The sequence below is a fragment of the Triticum dicoccoides genome, chromosome 5A (assembly GCF_002162155.2).
Source record: "Triticum dicoccoides isolate Atlit2015 ecotype Zavitan chromosome 5A, WEW_v2.0, whole genome shotgun sequence".
Lineage (NCBI taxonomy): Eukaryota > Viridiplantae > Streptophyta > Magnoliopsida > Poales > Poaceae > Triticum > Triticum dicoccoides.
The window spans coordinates 627,723,211-627,742,473 of NC_041388.1; the positions used below are offsets into that span (position 1 = coordinate 627,723,211).

Genomic DNA, 19,263 nt, shown 5'->3' on the forward strand with positions numbered 1-19,263 from the left:
GCAAGTAACATACCGATGACAAAGGGAACAACGTATGTTGTTATGCGGTCTGACCGATAAAGATCTTCGTAGAATATGTAGGAGCCAATATGGGCATCCAGGTCCCGCTATTGGTTATTGACCAGAGACATGTCTCGGTCATGTCTACATTGTTCTCGAACCCGTAGGGTCCGCACGCTTAAGGTTACGATGACAGTTATATTATGAGTTTATGCATTTTGATGTACCGAAGGTTGTTCGGAGTCCCGGATGTGATCACGGACATGACGAGGAGTCTCGAAATGGTCGAGACGTAAAGATTGATATATTGGAAGCCTATGTTTGGACATCGGAAGTGTTCCGGGTGAAATCGGGATTTTACCGGGTTACCGGGAGGTTACCGGAACCCCCCGGGAGCCATATGGGCCATCATGGGCCTTAGTGGAAAGGAGAAAGGGGCAGCCCAAGGTGGCTGCGCCTCTTTCCCCTCCCTAGTCCTATTAGGACTAGGAGAAGGTGGCCGGCCCCCCTCTCTCCCTTCCCCTCCGAGGAATCCTAGTTGGACTAGGATTGGGGGGAGGAATCCTACTCCCAGAGGGAGTAGGACTCTCCTGCGCCTCCCTCTTTGGCCGGCCAGCCTCCCCTCCTCTCCTCCTTTATATACGGAGGCAGGGGCACCTCTAAACACACAAGTTGACACAAGTTGATCCACGTGATCGATTCCTTAGCCGTGTGCGGTGCCCCCTGCCACCATATTCCTCGATAATACTGTAGCGGAGTTTAGGCGAAGCCCTGCTGCTGTAGTTCATCAAGATCGTCACCACGCCGTCGTGCTGACGAAACTCTTCCCCGACACTTTGCTGGATCGGAGTCCGGGGATCGTCATCGAGCTGAACGTGTGCTCGAACTCGGAGGTGCCGTAGTTTCGGTGCTTGATCGGTTGGATCGTGAAGACGTACGACTACTTCCTCTACGTCGTGTCATTGCTTCCGCAGTCGGTCTGCGTTGGGTACGTAGACAACACTCTCCTCTCGTTGCTATGCATCACATGATCCTGTGTGCGCGTAGGAAAATTTTTGAAATTACTACGAAACCCAACAGGGCCTCCACGTGGCCGCTATGGCTAGCCCAGGCGGGAGGGCCTTTGGTCCCGGTTGGTGGCACCAACCGGGACCAAAAGGCATCCACGCGTCAGCTTTTCAAGGGCTAGAGTTTTTGTTTTTTTCTGAAGGGGGGGGGGATTTGGGGGTTTTGTATGGTTAATTAAGGTGTTTCATATATTGTGTTAGGTAGCTAATTAATTAATAGAGAGAAGTGTCCTCTCTTATCTCCGTGCTTAGTCGACACTACGTACTATATGTATAGAGAGGCCCTCGACATGCTAGCTAGTAAGCAAATGAACGAAACCATTAAGTATAGAAGTTCTTCACGCATATCGAGAGAAGTGATATCGACCTCTCCTTCTCCCAGAGATTGCGTGAACAACAAGTTTTCCTATATCTATCCGACGCTACTTGCTACATATATAAAATATTAAGATCTCTTACAATATAATCTCCCCTAACTATATAAGAACTCAGTTCAACATGGTATTCTCCGGCTTTATTGATGGCGTGGTCAAAAAAGAATCCCGCCAATTCCTCTTGAATTGCTTTCATGCGATCTTCTGGTAGGAGTTCATTCCGCATCTGCCATGTCTGATTTTAAGAAGGGGGTTAATACATATATATGAATGAAACTCAACAAAAATGATGGTGTAATAAAATGAAATTGTGAATAGTATTGCTTACGCACATCAAATTGTCTTTGAGAGTAGCACCGCTTATTTTTGCAAGTCGCGTTGTAGATGAACTCGCACACGTTGTATCCATCATAATCATTCCCTTGTTCCTGCCACAAGCAATTTACGAGAAATAGAGGTCAATCAAACTGACAATGAAGCATTATAAATGGCATCGATGAAAGTAGCTAGAATCAACGGGAGATGCACGGAGGTAGCTAGCTAGTAGTACTTACTTTCGGGTATGTATATCGCGGCTCCTTTGGAAGTCCCGGAGCTTCTGCGGTGAACTTTTTCCAAACCCTGCAAGACAAAGATAATAATTATTACTTGAGATATCAGGAAATGAACAAAAAGTTGCCGATATGGTGCGATAATGATCGATTGAACTTACTTGTTGAGAATCTTAGTCATGTCCGCATAGGTCTCGGGATCTTTTCGTCACGAGTCTAAGACGATTACTAGTCCATGCTCAAGATTAATCTCCATGAGAATATAGTGGAAGCTACGCACACATGCATAATTCATCAATTAATTACATTACTATAACCTCGAGTAATAAGGGAAAGCGAATATGCACAAGACAATAACACTCACTTGAAGTTGTAAGGAAAGAGTATTTTATCTTTGTTTTGATTTATTACCCATGATTTGAGCAAGTTGGCCTCAGCTTCTTTGGCATTCTTTTTAACAACATATTCAACTATGAGATTTGTGCTAATGGACCCAATATCATATATTTCTGCTTTTTTGCACTCGACGATCTTCAATCTGCATAATATAGTGAGGTTAATTATAAATACATGCAATGAAAGAGCTGAGCTATATATAGAGACTTAATGACAGAAGTAGTACTTACAGACAGTAGCAAGTGATCGTTAATTTATCGAGGGCCTTTTTATTGAAAAACTGGAAGAACTCCTCAAATGGAATAGACAACGGATCAATTCTAACGAGATTGTGCTCCTTTTTAACTCTCAGCGTCAAAGTATTCGTCCCCCCAGACTCTCTGCATGTTTTCATGTACCAATCATGCAATCTTCGCATCATCATTGTTAGAGATTTTTCATCTTTGACGAGAGGCTTCCCGTAATGGTATTTGTGTTCGTCCACCTCCAAGAATTCATAATGTACATCACCGGGCAGGTAATCTTCAAGATTGTATAACCGGGCACCATCCTCTGATCATTAGCGACGATATCGCTAGACACCTTGAGCGGGGGGCACAATTGGTTCGCTTGTTCGCCGAGCTGGCTATTTTTTTCCCAGCTCGTCATTCTGCTAACCTTCGATCACTGATAATACTTCCCGACTGCTCCGCTTTGATATATACCTTTTCAGTAATGCGCACATAGTTTGTTTTCGGCGGAGACTTTGGTGGTTTTCTCAGGGCATCGATAGTGTGCTTATATTTCATCGAATCTATCTTCTCCTCCGGAGGTGGATGTTTCTTTGATTTCACCCCATCAAGAAGTCCTTCACTTCGGTTTCCACGATCTTCGTGTTTTCCTCCGCGGTCCTCTCGTATGGTAACTTCTCTAGAGGCTTGAGAGATGGACCGAATCTGTATTGCCTCCCGCCTCTGACTGTACTGATAGACGCCGGAGCAGACGGAGCGGCTGCGACTGTCTTCTTTCGTTGCTTACGAGGCGGAGGAGAAGGACTAAGACGCGCCGGAGCAGGCGGAGCGGCCAATTGCCTTAACAAGTTGTACAACTTGAACCCGAAAGAAATATTCTTCACTAGTTCACCTTAATCATTTTACACGTTTGTACCACTAGCACCTAGTTGGCGAGCTACTTGGTACGTGTGTCCCGACTACTATGACCTGACCTCTTCTCGGACAATGAAGATGATGGAGTTATTAGGTAGCTAGGTTCGTGCCACGAGATCAAATGACGAAGTTCCTCCACATCGGTAGAGGTAATCTCGATCAGAAGAAATAACAGGCCGCCCACGATGATATCTGACTACCTCAACGCGCACACATGTGCTTCGAATTTGACCAGTGTACTTCGTCGAGATATATTTTTCTATGAAACTTTTCAAGCTTAGTTATACCTCAGAGAAGCCATCGATGATCTTGTGCAGGCATTATATATAAATACACAACGTACGCATGGTGGCAGTCTATCTCATCGTTACAGATACATCTTCCTTGATTAGTTTTGAAAGGTTTAATCAGCGATGGAGTACTCGCCGAAGCTAGCAGTAGTGGTGCTCTTAGCTCTCGCGTCCGCCATGGCGGTCACGGCCCAGAACTCGGAGCAGGACTTCGTGGACGCCCACAACGCGGCGCGCGCCGACGTGGGCCTAGGGGAGGTGACATGGGACGCTACCGTGGCAGCCTTCGCGCAGGACTACGCGGATCAGCGCCGCGGCGACTGCCAGCTGGTACATTCGGGCGGGCAGTACGGGGAGAACCTCTACGGAGGCGGCGGCGGCGGGACCGGATGGACGGCGATGGACGCCGTGAATTCATGGGTGTCGGAGAAGCAGTACTACGACCACAGCAGCAACAGCTGCTCGGCGCCGGCGGACAAGTCGTGCTTGCACTACACGCAGGTGGTGTGGCGCGACTCGACGGCCATCGGTTGCGCCCGCGTCGTTTGCGACAGCGGCGATGGTGTGTTCATCATCTGCAGCTACAACCCGCCAGGCAACTTCCCCGGGGTGAGCCCGTACTAGGCTATATGCATCATGCATGCATGCATGCGAGTGTGCATGTACGTACGGCGTATTGCATAAATAAAATGATTAAGCTGTGATAACTACAGTGTGATCAGATGAGATATATAATTAACCAGCCAGCCGGACTTGACGCCATGCATTGTTTAGACCGGCTGTATAGATATGTATATGTACTGTTATGATTCAGGTAATAAGTTGTGTTATTGTACAAGCAGTGTTTATGAATAAATATATGGTTCTACTATTATACTGAGTATGATATTTGTGCTTCGCTGTGGAAAAAAACCGCTAATCAAAGTGTCTTTCTTCCATTTTGTCATCTCGCACTTGTTCTCTATGTTGTGCATTTTCTTTTTTGGATCCCAACTCGTACAAACAAATGGAGTAGATCTCGAGGTGGCATGATAGGTCTCGTTTCTGAGACTCTCGCTCCCTCTCCGCGCCATAGGCCACTCCGGCCGTGACGGTCACCCACTCTGCCATTATGGCTCACCCATCCCCTCCCAGGTTTTGCTTCAGATCCAGCTCTAGCCGCGGTCCCGTGCAAGCTCACTCTCGACCAGCGGTCCATGGTAGGTTCCGGACTCGCTTTCGGCCCCGTCCGTGAATGCAGTAGATCTGACCTCGACGCCACAAATCCTACCGCGGGGAGAGTCATCCCATGCCACGCATGCCTGTGGTACTCCGGATCTGGGCGTTGTGATTGAGCGGCAGTACCTAAATCCATCGTGGTCATCCCCTCCGCTCTTGTCAACATTTCCTCTTCAAGCGAGGAGGAAGGATGGACGAAGCTCTAATCCCGAAGGAACACACAGACAAGCAAGGAACCATAGATTATTAGCGCCCACATACAGCTACACCACTCGGACCGACGACGGGACATCAATGGTGCACCGGGCCGCGAGGTCTTCTTAAGCTGCTTCAAAGGCCGAGATCCTCTGGGCTGCATATCGTTTGCAAGCTGCTAGGGCATTTCGGCACAGAGTACCCTCAAAATCCATGAAAGGGCGGACCATGACGGGCTGCCCGTGCGAGGCTATGTCCGGCACCGACCAGGGCGCCAGTTCAAGATCAGGTTCAAAGCGCCAGGCAATTACCCCTTGATCCACCAAAAGAGATAAAATGTGAATGAACTTCACTATTTGTTTCAGAAGATAACTTACCAGTGTTGTTGTTAATTACAAATGATTGTGAAGGTGTATGGTAGGAAGCCAATAACACTTAGTGTAGAATATTTTTAAATGCAAAGTACATAAATTTTGTATTGGAGATGCCGGCTTCTTTCTAGTATGATATAAATTGCAATCTTATAAATATTGTTCTTTAGTGCAATTGTTGCTCAATAGAACATCTCAAAATATGTTCGAAAGAGTTCAATCAAGTCTTGCGAGTTAACCCGCCGACAATGATTTATGGCTATTTGATACTCTGGGTGCATATATGCAGAAAATAAATCGTATTGGTTGTAGGTTATGATGCTAATACTGGACAAGGAAGCACCGGTGCAGCAGCAGTAATCTGGAGGGGTCTATCATATTGCCCGTGTCTTCTCTCTCATGTTGTGACTCGAGGCTGAAGAAACCGAAATTATTGCCTGAAGGACTAAAAGCACCGACGACTGTTTTAATCCATCCCATCATTCAGATTGTTTGGCTATTGTTTCTACTTTGAAGAATGCAGTGCACAATAAATCTCGACTTCACAATAGTGATGTGGAAACTAGGGACTGAATTTGTGAAGATTGCCAGCATGATTCTTATCAATTTGGTAAATTTTAAAACCATATAACAAAAAAGTCTCAAACATGTTGTGTCTGGTTTTTGTCGCTAGCTTTTAAACAGTAGAAAGATACTCTTGGTATAGATTGGCCAGTGTTTGAGCTGAGCCAGAAAAGAAAATATATTTTGTATATACTCCATGGGTAAGTCATGCAGGTTGCTCTGGCAATTAAAAATGCAGCTAATGGTCCGGTTATTCTTGACACTTTGGGTCTATATAATTTAGGTTTCGTTCTACTTGGTCAGTATTAATTATTATACAATTTTATATATCGAAGTATAGATTACATGCCCTCATGTTTGGACTGGTCAGGGCAAAGATTAAGTTCCATCTAAACAACTAAATTGATTTTAGAGGCTATAAGTATAATGCATGGGAGTTAGGTGACCACTTCTGTCCAAAATAGTGAAAGTAGCCAATTTATATATATAATTTACAGCAAATAGTGCAAGGCACTCGTGGGACTGGATTGTAGCATGGGATTTTAGGATACTAGGGGCTTTGTTCATGCATTTTTGCTTGAAGAAACATGTCTGCTACTTTGGGATGGTGCTACAATGGTGCACTACAACCATTTTGAGGCCCTTGACAGAAAATTGAGAGATATACTTTCAATGAACGGCAGCAACAAATGTACTCTTCCTTTTGATATTCTACAATAGAAGAGAACTTCAATGCTACATTGATTTGATCTCTCACACAAAAACAACAGCCGGACAAATCACAACTAAACCGACGATGGGCAATTTCACGAGCACGCGGCTTCGCACGGCTAGTATAGTTTAGACCGGCAATGGTTGTGTATTGCCATGATTCAAGTAAGTTGTGTTATTGTACAAACAGTGTTTATGGATGAATATATAGTTCTACTATTATGTTGATTATGGTATTTGTGGCCTTGCTATGGCAAAAAGATCAGCACATATAGAAACCACTAATGAAATAAAGTTTATTTCTTTCATTTTTTTCATCTCTTAGACTTGTTCTCTATGCTGTGCGTTCTCTTTATTTGGATACAACTCATACAGACAGAATTCATGTTGCCATTCACTACAAAAAATACTGCATATGCTGAGTGGTCGGTTGTATATCAAGTGTTATTTTATGGGGTGCTCAGCATAAAACCCAATTTGCCAAACAAAAACTGGAAACACTCAGCATAATATTACCGACCTTCCTTCCTCTTCTTGCAGGTCAGCTATTTCTCTCGCTCTACTGACAATATCACACGATGCACCACTCTGTCATAATGCACACACACTCTGTATCCCACTACTTCGCCAAATCATTGCCCTGGGTCCCACTTCTATAGCTACATGGTCATGCGCACAACTTCCACGACTCCAGCCAATCTGAGTCATGTTTCCGGTCGTCTTCGACACTCTCTTTACTTGTCTCGTGCCTCTTTCTGCTCACCGACGGTTGCATCATCGACCGACCACTTTGCCGAGGCATATCACTTTGCATCACTCCTACTTGCACACATTGTATAGTTGCCGAGTTTTTCTTATCTCCAAATACCATGCACTAGGACATCAATATGACCATAATGTTACAGCATAGCTAGAAAGACAAAAGAAGAGCCAAAAACAACTTTCCGCTGATTGAGTTGTGCCATGTTACCGAAAAAGCTCACGTCCCACTTTATATATAAAGCAAGTTGTGACACGTTCAAAATAAGATTTCCGTGACTAAGGCCAATGTTAAATCAATCTCGCGTGAAGTTGAACAAGAAAATTAGCACTCATTTGGCTAACAACAAGGACCACAAACAACATTCCAATTTATAGAACAAACTGACTTTTGTCTTGTTCCCGGGAGAAGCACAAATTGGCTTCTAGCCACAATATATAATAAAAAATGGTGCATGGGAGGGGGTAGGGGGGTTGTTACGGAAGTTGCATTCCACATGAAAATGATAGAGGCATGACAAAGCAAAATAAAAGAGATATGTTAGCTGCTCATATATTATCGGCAACGGAAAACTAAATCCTATGTACCAACCGGCACACAGTATTAGAACGACTCAATTACAAGCAAAAAAGGTTCTTACGTGCGAGTACCAATTGCCTTAACAAGTTGTACAACTTGAACCCGAAAGAAATATTCTTCACCTTAATCATTTTACACGTTTGTACCACTAGCACCTAGTTGGCGAGCTACTTGGTACGTGTCCCGACTACTACGACCTGACCTCTTCTCAGACAATGAAGACGATGGAGTTATTAGGTAGCTAGGTTCGTGCCACGAGATCAAATGACGAAGTTCCTCCACATCGGTAGAGGTAATCTCGATCAGAAGAAATAACAGGCCGCCCACGATGATATCTGACTACCTCAACGCGCGCACATGTGCTTCGAATTTGACCAGTGTACTTCGTCGAGATATATTTTTCTATGAAACTTTTCAAGCTTAGTTATACCTCAAAGAAGCAATCGATCTTGTGCAGGCAGTACAAATACACAACGTACGCATGGTGGCAGTCTATCTCATCGTTACAGATACATCTTCCTTGATTAGTTTTGTAAGGCTTAGTCAGCGATGGAGTACTCGCCGAAGCTAGCAGTAGTGGTGCTCTTAGCTCTCGCGTCCGCCATGGCGGTCACGGCCCAGAACTCGGAGCAGGACTTCGTGGACGCCCACAACGCGGCGCGCGCTGACGTGGGCCTTGGGGAGGTGACATGGGACGCTACCGTGGCAGCCTTCGCGCAGGACTACGCAGATCAGCGCCGCGGCGACTGCCAGCTGGTACATTCAGGCGGGCAGTACGGGGAGAACCTCTACGGAGGCGGCGCCGGCGGGACCGGATGGACGGCGATGGACGCCGTGAATTCATGGGTGTCGGAGAAGCAGTACTACGACCACAGCAGCAACAGCTGCTCGGCGCCGGCGGACAAGTCGTGCTTGCACTACACGCAGGTGGTGTGGCGCGACTCGACGGCCATCGGTTGCGCCCGCGTCGTTTGCGACAGCGGCGATGGTGTGTTCATCATCTGCAGCTACAACCCGCCAGGCAACTTCCCCGGGGTGAGCCCGTACTAGGCTATATGCATCATGCATGCATGCATGCGAGTGTGCATGTACGTACGGCGTATTGCATAAATAAAATGATTAAGCTGTGATAACTACAGTGTGATCAGATGAGATATATAATTAACCAGCCAGCCGGACTTGACGCCATGCATTGTTTAGACCGGCTGTATAGATATGTATATGTACTGTTATGATTCAGGTAATAAGTTGTGTTATTGTACAAGCAGTGTTTATGAATAAATATATGGTTCTACTATTATACTGAGTATGATATTTGTGCTTCGCTGTGGAAAAAAACCGCTAATCAAAGTGTCTTTCTTCCATTTTGTCATCTCGCACTTGTTCTCTATGTTGTGCATTTTCTTTTTTGGATCCCAACTCGTACAAACAAATGGAATAGATCTCGAGGTGGCATGATAGGTCTCGTTTCTGAGACTCTCGCTCCCTCTCCGCGCCATAGGCCACTCCGGCCGTGACGGTCACCCACTCTGCCATTATGGCTCACCCATCCCCTCCCAGATTTTGCTTCAGATCCAGCTCTAACTGCGGTCCCGTGCAAGCTCACTCTCGACCAGCGGTCCATGGTAGGTTCCGGACTCGCTTTCGGCCCCGTCCGTGAATGCAGTAGATCTGACCTCGACGCCACAAATCCTACCGCGGGGAGAGTCATCCCATGCCACGCATGCCTGTGGTACTCCGGATCTGGGAGTTGTGATTGAGCGGCAGTACCTCAATCCATCATGGTCATCCCCTCCGCTCTTGTCAACATTTCCTCTTCGAGCGAGGAGGAAGGATGGACGAAGCTCTAATCCCGAAGGAACACACAGACAAGCAAGGAACCATAGATTATTAGCGCCCACATACAGCTACACCACTCGGACCGACGACGGGACATCAATGGTGCACCGGGCCGCGAGGTCTTCTTAAGCTGCTTCAAAGGCCGAGATCCTCTGGGCTGCATATCGTTTGCGAGCTGCTAGGGCATTTCGGCACAGAGTACCCTCAAAATCCATGAAAGGGCGGACCATGAGGGGCTGCCCGTGCGAGGCTATGTCCGGCACCGACCAGGGCGCCAGTTCAAGATCAGGTTCAAAGCGCCAGGCAATTACCCCTTGATCCACCAAAAGAGATAAAATGTGAATGAACTTCACTATTTGTTTCAGAAGATAACTTACCAGTGTTGTTGTTAATTACAAATGATTGTGAAGGTGTATGGTAGGAAGCCAATAACACTTAGTGTAGAATATTTTTAAATGCAAAGTACATAAATTTTGTATTGGAGATGCCGGCTTCTTTCTAGTATGATATAAATTGCAATCTTATAAATATTGTTCTTTAGTGCAATTGTTGCTCAATAGAACATCTCAAAATATGTTCGAAAGAGTTCAATCAAGTCTTGCGAGTTAACCCGCCGACAATGATTTATGGCTATTTGATACTCTGGGTGCATATATGCAGAAAATAAATCGTATTGGTTGTAGGTTATGATGCTAATACTGGACAAGGAAGCACCGGTGCAGCAGCAGTAATCTGGAGGGGTCTATCATATTGCCCGTGTCTTCTCTCTCATGTTGTGACTCGAGGCTGAAGAAACCGAAATTATTGCCTGACTGAAGGACTAAAAGCACCGACGACTGTTTTAATCCATCCCATCATTCAGATTGTTTGGCTATTGTTTCTACTTTGAAGAATGCAGTGCACAATAAATCTCGACTTCACAATAGTGATGTGGAAACTAGGGACTGAATTTGTGAAGATTGCCAGCATGATTCTTATCAATTTGGTAAATTTTAAAACCATATAACAAAAAAGTCTCAAACATGTTGTGTCTGGTTTTTGTCGCTAGCTTTTAAACAGTAGAAAGATACTCTTGGTATAGATTGGCCAGTGTTTGAGCTGAGCCAGAAAAGAAAATATATTTTGTATATACTCCATGGGTAAGTCATGCAGGTTGCTCTGGCAATTAAAAATGCAGCTAATGGTCCGGTTATTCTTGACACTTTGGGTCTATATAATTTAGGTTTCGTTCTACTTGGTCAGTATTAATTATTATACAATTTTATATATCGAAGTATAGATTACATGCCCTCATGTTTGGACTGGTCAGGGCAAAGATTAAGTTCCATCTAAACAACTAAATTGATTTTAGAGGCTATAAGTATAATGCATGGGAGTTAGGTGACCACTTCTGTCCAAAATAGTGAAAGTAGCCAATTTATATATATAATTTACAGCAAATAGTGCAAGGCACTCGTGGGACTGGATTGTAGCATGGGATTTTAGGATACTAGGGGCTTTGTTCATGCATTTTTGCTTGAAGAAACATGTCTGCTACTTTGGGATGGTGCTCCAATGGTACACTGCCACCATTTTGAGGCCCTTGACAGAAAATTGAGAGATATACTTTCAATGAACGGCAGCAACAAATGTACTCTTCCTTTTGATATTCTACAATAGAAGAAAACTTCAATGCTACATTGATTTGATCTCTCACACAAAAACAACAGCCGGACAAATCACAACTAAACCGACGATGGGCAATTTCACGAGCATGCGGCTTCGCACGGCTAGTATAGTTTAGACCGGCAATGGTTGTGTATTGCCATGATTCAAGTAAGTTGTGTTATTGTACAAACAGTGTTTATGGATGAATATATAGTTCTACTATTATGTTGATTATGGTATTTGTGGCCTTGCTATGGCAAAAAGATCAGCACATATAGAAACCACTAATGAAATAAAGTTTATTTCTTTCATTTTTTTCATCTCTTAGACTTGTTCTCTATGTTGTGCGTTCTCTTTATTTGGATACAACTCATACAGACAGAATTCATGTTGCCATTCACTATAAAAAATACTGCATATGCTGAGTGGTCGGTTGTATATCAAGTGTTATTTTATGGGGTGCTCAGCATAAAACCCAATTTGCCAAACAAAAACTGGAAACACTCAGCATAATATTACCGACCTTCCTTCCTCTTCTTGCCGGTCAGCTATTTCTCTCGCTCTACTGACAACATCACACGATGCACCACTCTGTCATAATGCACACACACTCTGTATCCCACTACTTCGCCAAATCATTGCCCTGGGTCCCACTTCTATAGCTACATGGTCATGCGCACAACTTCCACGACTCCAGCCAATCTGAGTCATGTTTCCGGTCGTCTTCGACACTCTCTTTACTTGTCTCGTGCCTCTTTCTGCTCACCGACGGTTGCATCATCGACCGACCACTTTGCCGAGGCATATCACTTTGCATCACTCCTACTTGCACACATTGTATAGTTGCCGAGTTTTTCTTATCTCCAAATACCATGCACTAGGACATCAATATGATCATAATGTTACAGCATAGCTAGAAAGACAAAAGAAGAGCCAAAAACAACTTTCCGCTGATTGAGTTGTGCCATGTTACCGAAAAAGCTCACGTCCCACTTTATATATAAAGCAAGTTGTGACACGTTCAAAATAAGATTTCCGCGACCAAGGCCAATGTTAAATCAATCTCGCGTGAAGTTGAACAAGAAAATTAGCACTCATTTGGCTAACAACAAGGACCACAAACAACATTCCAATTTATAGAACAAACTGACTTTTGTCTTGTTCCCGGGAGAAGCACAAATTGGCTTCTAGCCACAATATATAATAAAAAATGGTGCATGAGAGGGGGTAGGGGGTTGTTACGGAAGTTGCATTCCACATGAAAATGATAGAGGCATGACAAAGCAAAATAAAAGAGATATGTTAGCTGCTCATATATTATCGCCAACGGAAAACTAAATCCTATGTACCAACCGGCACATAGTATTAGAACGACTCAATTACAAGCAAAAAAGGTTCTTACGTGCGAGTACCAATTGCCTTAACAAGTTGTACAACTTGAACCCGAAAGAAATATTCTTCACCTTAATCATTTTACACGTTTGTACCACTAGCACCTAGTTGGCGAGCTACTTGGTACGTGTGTCCCGACTACTACGACCTGACCTCTTCTCAGACAATGAAGATGATGGAGTTATTAGGTAGCTAGGTTCGTGCCACAAGATCAAATGACGAAGTTCCTCCACATCGGTAGAGGTAATCTCGATCAGAAGAAATAACAGGCCGCCCACGATGATATCTGACTACTTCAACGCGCGCACATGTGCTTCGAATTTGACCAGTGTACTTCGTCGAGATATATTTTTCTATGAAACTTTTCAAGCTTAGTTATACCTCAGAGAAGCAATCGATCTTGTGCAGGCAGTACAAATACACAACGTACGCATGGTGGCAGTCTATCTCATCGTTACAGATACATTTTCCTTGATTAGTTTTGTAAGGCTTAGTCAGCGATGGAGTACTCGCCGAAGCTAGCAGTAGTGGTGCTCTTAGCTCTCGCGTCCGCCATGGCGGTCACGGCCCAGAACTCGGAGCAGGACTTCGTGGACGCCCACAACGCGGCGCGCGCTGACGTGGGCCTTGGGGAGGTGACATGGGACGCTACCGTGGCAGCCTTCGCGCAGGACTACGCGGCTCAGCGCCGCGGCGACTGCCAGCTGGTACATTCGGGCGGGCAGTACGGGGAGAACCTCTACGGAGGCGGCGGCGGCGGGACCGGATGGACGGCGATGGACGCCGTGAATTCATGGGTGTCGGAGAAGCAGTACTACGACCACAGCAGCAACAGCTGCTCGGCGCCGGCGGACAAGTCGTGCTTGCACTACACGCAGGTGGTGTGGCGCGACTCGACGGCCATCGGTTGCGCCCGCGTCGTTTGCGACAGCGGCGACGGTGTGTTCATCATCTGCAGCTACAACCCGCCAGGCAACTTCCCCGGGGTGAGCCCGTACTAGGCTATATGCATCATGCATGCATGCATGCGAGTGTGCATGTACGTACGGCGTATTGCATAAATAAAATGATTAAGCTGTGATAACTACAGTGTGATTAGATGAGATATATAAATAACCAGCTGGCCGAATTTGACGTCATATATTGTTTAGACCGGCTGTATAGTATAGATAGGGGTGGGCATATAAGCCGAGAACCGAAGACCGGAGCCGAAAAAACCGAGACCGAAGCCGAAAAAACCGAGGACCGAAGGTTCGGTCGTTCGTCCGGTTAGCGATCGTAAGAAACCGATATTACTTCGGTACTTTCGGTCATTGGACGCTATTAACCGAATCTCCCGAATTAACCGTATTTTATTAACTTTCTCGTTTTTTTATTAAAGCCTAGTCAATTCAGCCCAACCATCCACGACTCCACGTTACAGAACTAGTAGTAGACAATGCTTTTTCCAGCCTTTTCTTTCCACAAGCAGACGAAGGGAAACGGCCCACGCAACTTATCCAGAATATGCTCCAGGCTTCGGTGCTTCACGAGCGCACATCACGCGGCGCCGCCGCCTCCATTTTCCTACCTCGCAGGGCGTCGGCTGCGCGCTTGCGGTCATGGCTCCTTAGCAGCAGCGCCCATTGATCTTTAGCGGCGGAGGCGGCCCGCGGCTGGTTGCACCCATGGCTCCCTTGCGGCGGAGGCGGCTGGTTGCGCCCATGGCTCCGTAGTCCCTAGCGGCGGAGGCGGCCGGCGTTCATCGCTTGTACGCGGTCGAGGCCATCGCATCCAGCTTCCGACGACATCCTGCGGGCTGCGGCCATGCTTTCCTCTTACCATTCCGTTCCAAGTTTCGATTTGTTCCTGCTCGGCGTCAACATTTTTTCGTCAAGATTTGTCTCCCGATTTCTTGCTTCCCTTTCAATGTCGGTTCTCTTCGTTCATAACCGAGCACCGAACCGAATTTTCGGTGGACCGAAGTCTCGGTCATTGCTTTTGTAGATCACCGATCGGTCAAGAGAATCAGGAAACCGAATTTGAAAAGTAACCGAAGCACCGACCCGATCGGTTCGGTCTAACCGAATGCCCAGTCCTATGTATAGATATGTATATGTACTGTTATGATTCAGGTAATAAGTTGTGTTATTGTACAAGCAGTGTTTATGAATAAATATATGGTTCTACTATTATACTGAGTATGCTATTTGTGCTTCTCTGTGGAAAAAAACCACTAATCAAAGTGTCTTTCTTCCATTTTGTCATCTCGCACTTGTTCTCTATGTTGTGCATTTTCTTTTTTGGATCCCAACTCGTACAAACAAATAGAGTAGATCTCGAGATGGCATGATAGGTCTCGTTTCTGAGACTCTCGCTCCCTCTCCGCGCCATAGGCCACTCCGGCCGTGACGGTCACCCACTCTGCCATTATGGCTCACCCATCCCCACCCAGGTTTTGCTTCAGATCCAGCTCTAGCCGCGGTCCCGTGCAAGCTCACTCTCGACCAGCGGTCCATGGTAGGTTCCGGACTCGCTTTCGGCCCCGTCCGTGAATGCAGTAGATCTGACCTCGACGCCACAAATCCTACCGCGGGGAGAGTCATCCCATGCCACGCATGCCTGTGGTACTCCGGATCTGGGCGTTGTGATTGAGCGGCAGTACCTAAATCCATCGTGGTCATCCCCTCCGCTCTTGTCAACATTTCCTCTTCGAGCGAGGAGGAAGGATGGACGAAGCTCTAATCCCGAAGGAACACACAGACAAGCAAGGAACCATAGATTATTAGCGCCCACATACAGCTACACCACTCGGACCGACGACGGGACATCAATGGTGCACCGGGCCGCGAGGTCTTCTTAAGCTGCTTCAAAGGCCGAGATCCTCTGGGCTGCATATCGTTTGCGAGCTGCTAGGGCATTTCAGCACAGAGTACCCTCAAAATCCATGAAAGGGCGGACCATGAGGGGCTGCCCGTGCGAGGCTATGTCCGGCACCGACTAGGGCGCCAGTTCAAGATCAGGTTCAAAGCGCCAGGCAATTACCCCTTGATCCACCAAAAGAGATAAAATGTGAATGAACTTCACTATTTGTTTCAGAAGATAACTTACCAGTGTTGTTGTTAATTACAAATGATTGTGAAGGTGTATGGTAGGAAGCCAATAACACTTAGTGTAGAATATTTTTAAATGCAAAGTACATAAATTTTGTATTGGAGATGCCGGCTTCTTTCTAGTATGATATAAATTGCAATCTTATAAATATTGTTCTTTAGTGCAATTGTTGCTCAATAGAACATCTCAAAATATGTTCGAAAGAGTTCAATCAAGTCTTGCGAGTTAACCCGCCGACAATGATTTATGGCTATTTGATACTCTGGGTGCATATATGCAGAAAATAAATCGTATTGGTTGTAGGTTATGATGCTAATACTGGACAAGGAAGCACTGGTGCAGCAGCTGTAATCTGGAGGGGTCTATCATATTGCCCGTGTCTTCTCTCTCATGTTGTGACTCGAGGCTGAAGAAACCGAAATTATTGCCTGACTGAAGGACTAAAAGCACCGACGACTGTTTTAATCCATCCCATCATTCAGATTGTTTGGCTATTGTTTCTACTTTGAAGAATGCAGTGCACAATAAATCTCGACTTCACAACAGTGATGTGGAAACTAGGGACTGAATTTGTGAAGATTGCCAGCATGATTCTTATCAATTTGGTAAATTTTAAAACCATATAACAAAAAAGTCTCAAACATGTTGTGTCTGGTTTTTGTCGCTAGCTTTTAAACAGTAGAAAAGATACTCTTGGTATAGATTGGCCAGTGTTTGAGCTGAGCCAGAAAAGAAAATATATTTTGTATATACTCCATGGGTAAGTCATGCAGGTTGCTCTGGCAATTAAAAATGCAGCTAATGGTCCGGTTATTCTTGACACTTTGGGTCTATATAATTTAGGTTTCGTTCTACTTGGTCGGTATTAATTATTATACAATTTTATATATCCAAGTATAGATTACATGCCCTCATGTTTGGACTGGTCAGGGCAAAGATTAAGTTCCATCTAAACAACTAAATTGATTTTAGAGGCTATAAGTATAATGCATGGGAGTTAGGTGACCACTTCTGTCCAAAATAGTGAAAGTAGCCAATTTATATATATAATTTACAGCAAATAGTGCAAGGCACTCGTGGGACTGGATTGTAGCATGGGATTTTAGGATACTAGGGGCTTTGTTCATGCATTTTTGCTTGAAGAAACATGTCTGCTACTTTGGGATGGTGCTCCAATGGTACACTGCCACCATTTTGAGGCCCTTGACAGAAAATTGAGAGATATACTTTCAATGAACGGCAGCAACAAATGTACTCTTCCTTTTGATATTCTACAATAGAAGAAAACTTCAATGCTACATTGATTTGATCTCTCACACAAAAACAACAGCCGGACAAATCACAACTAAACCGACGATGGGCAATTTCACGAGCACGCGGCTTCGCACGGCTAGTATAGTTTAGACCGGCAATGGTTGTGTATTGCCATGATTCAAGTAAGTTGTGTTATTGTACAAACAGTGTTTATGGATGAATATATAGTTCTACTATTATGTTGATTATGGTATCTGTGGCCTCGCTATGGCAAAAAGATCAGCACATATAGAAACCACTAATGAAATAAAGTTTATTTCTTTCATTTTTCTCATCTCTTAGACTTGTTCTCTATGCTGTGCGTTCTCTTTATTTGGATACAACTCATACAGACAGAATTCATGTTGCCATTCACTACAAAAAATACTGCATATGCTGAGTGGTCGGTTGTATATCAAGTGTTATTTTATGGGGTGCTCAGCATAAAACCCAATTTTCCAAACAAAAACTGGAAACACTCAGCATAATATTACCGACCTTCCTTCCTCTTCTTGCCGGTCAGCTATTTCTCTCGCTCTACTGACAACATCACACGATGCACCACTCTGTCATAATGCACACACACTCTGTATCCCACTACTTCGGCAAATCATTGCCCTGGGTCCCACTTCTATAGCTATATGGTCATGCGCACAACTTCCACGACTCCGGCCAATCCGAGTCATGTTTCCGGTCGTCTTCGACACTCTCTTTACTTGTCTCGTGCCTCTTTCTGCTCACCGACGGTTTCATCATCGACCGACCACTTTGCCGAGGCATATCACTTTGCATCACTCCTACTTGCACACACTGTATAGTTGCCGAGTTTTTCTTATCTCCAAATACCATGCACTAGGACATCAATATGATCATAATGTTACAGCATAGCTAGAAAGACAAAAGAAGAGCCAAAAACAACTTTTCGCTGATTGAGTTGTGCCATGTTACCGAAAAAGCTCACGTCCCACTTTATATATAAAGCAAGTTGTGACACGTTCAAAATAAGATTTCCGCGACCAAGGCCAATGTTAAATCAATCTCGCGTGAAGTTGAACAAGAAAATTAGCACTCATTTGGCTAACAACAAGGACCACAAACAACATTCCAATTTATAGAACAAACTGACTTTTGTCTTGTTCCCGGAAGAAGCACAAATTGGCTTCTAGCCACAATATATAATAAAAAATGGTGCATGGGAGGGGGTAGGGGGTTGTTACGGAAGTTGCATTCCACATGAAAATGATAGAGGCATGACAAAGCAAAATAAAAGAGATATGTTAGCTGCTCATATATTATCGCCAACGGAAAACTAAATCCTATGTACCAACCGGCACACAGTATTAGAATGACTCAATTACAAGCAAAAAAGGTTCTTACGTGCGAGTACCAATTGCCTTAACAAGTTGTACAACTTGAACCCGAAAGAAATATTCTTCACCTTAATCATTTTACACGTTTGTACCACTAGCACCTAGTTGGCGAGCTACTTGGTACGTGTGTCCCGACTACTACGACCTGACCTCTTCTCAGACAATGAAGATGATGGAGTTATTAGGTAGCTAGGTTCGTGCCACGAGATCAAATGACGAAGTTCCTCCACATCGGTAGAGGTAATCTCGATCAGAAGAAATAACAGGCCGCCCACGATGATATCTGACTACCTCAACGCGCGCACATGTGCTTCGAATTTGACCAGTGTACTTCGTCGAGATATATTTTTCTATGAAACTTTTCAAGCTTAGTTATACCTCAAAGAAGCAATCGATCTTGTGCAGGCA

At 44.9% G+C, this 19,263-nt stretch overlaps 3 protein-coding genes across 3 annotated transcripts; all 3 read left to right on the forward strand.

Annotated features, from left to right (window-relative positions):
* The first annotated feature begins 3,911 nt into the window (after positions 1-3,911).
* On the forward strand, positions 3,912-4,703 carry LOC119303542 (pathogenesis-related protein 1-like). The gene has a single exon (XM_037580671.1). It carries the CDS (start codon positions 3,947-3,949, stop codon positions 4,445-4,447), a length of 501 nt encoding a protein of 166 aa, XP_037436568.1. The 5' UTR covers positions 3,912-3,946; the 3' UTR covers positions 4,448-4,703.
* Positions 4,704-8,687: 3,984 nt separating this feature from the next.
* Positions 8,688-9,527, forward strand: LOC119303541 (pathogenesis-related protein 1-like). The gene has a single exon (XM_037580670.1). The coding sequence runs from the start codon at positions 8,771-8,773 to the stop codon at positions 9,269-9,271; it is 501 nt and encodes a 166-aa protein (XP_037436567.1). The 5' UTR covers positions 8,688-8,770; the 3' UTR covers positions 9,272-9,527.
* Positions 9,528-13,565: 4,038 nt separating this feature from the next.
* Positions 13,566-14,548, forward strand: LOC119303543 (pathogenesis-related protein 1-like). Its single transcript, XM_037580672.1, has one exon. The coding sequence runs from the start codon at positions 13,600-13,602 to the stop codon at positions 14,098-14,100; it is 501 nt and encodes a 166-aa protein (XP_037436569.1). The 5' UTR covers positions 13,566-13,599; the 3' UTR covers positions 14,101-14,548.
* Positions 14,549-19,263: the final 4,715 nt, after the last annotated feature.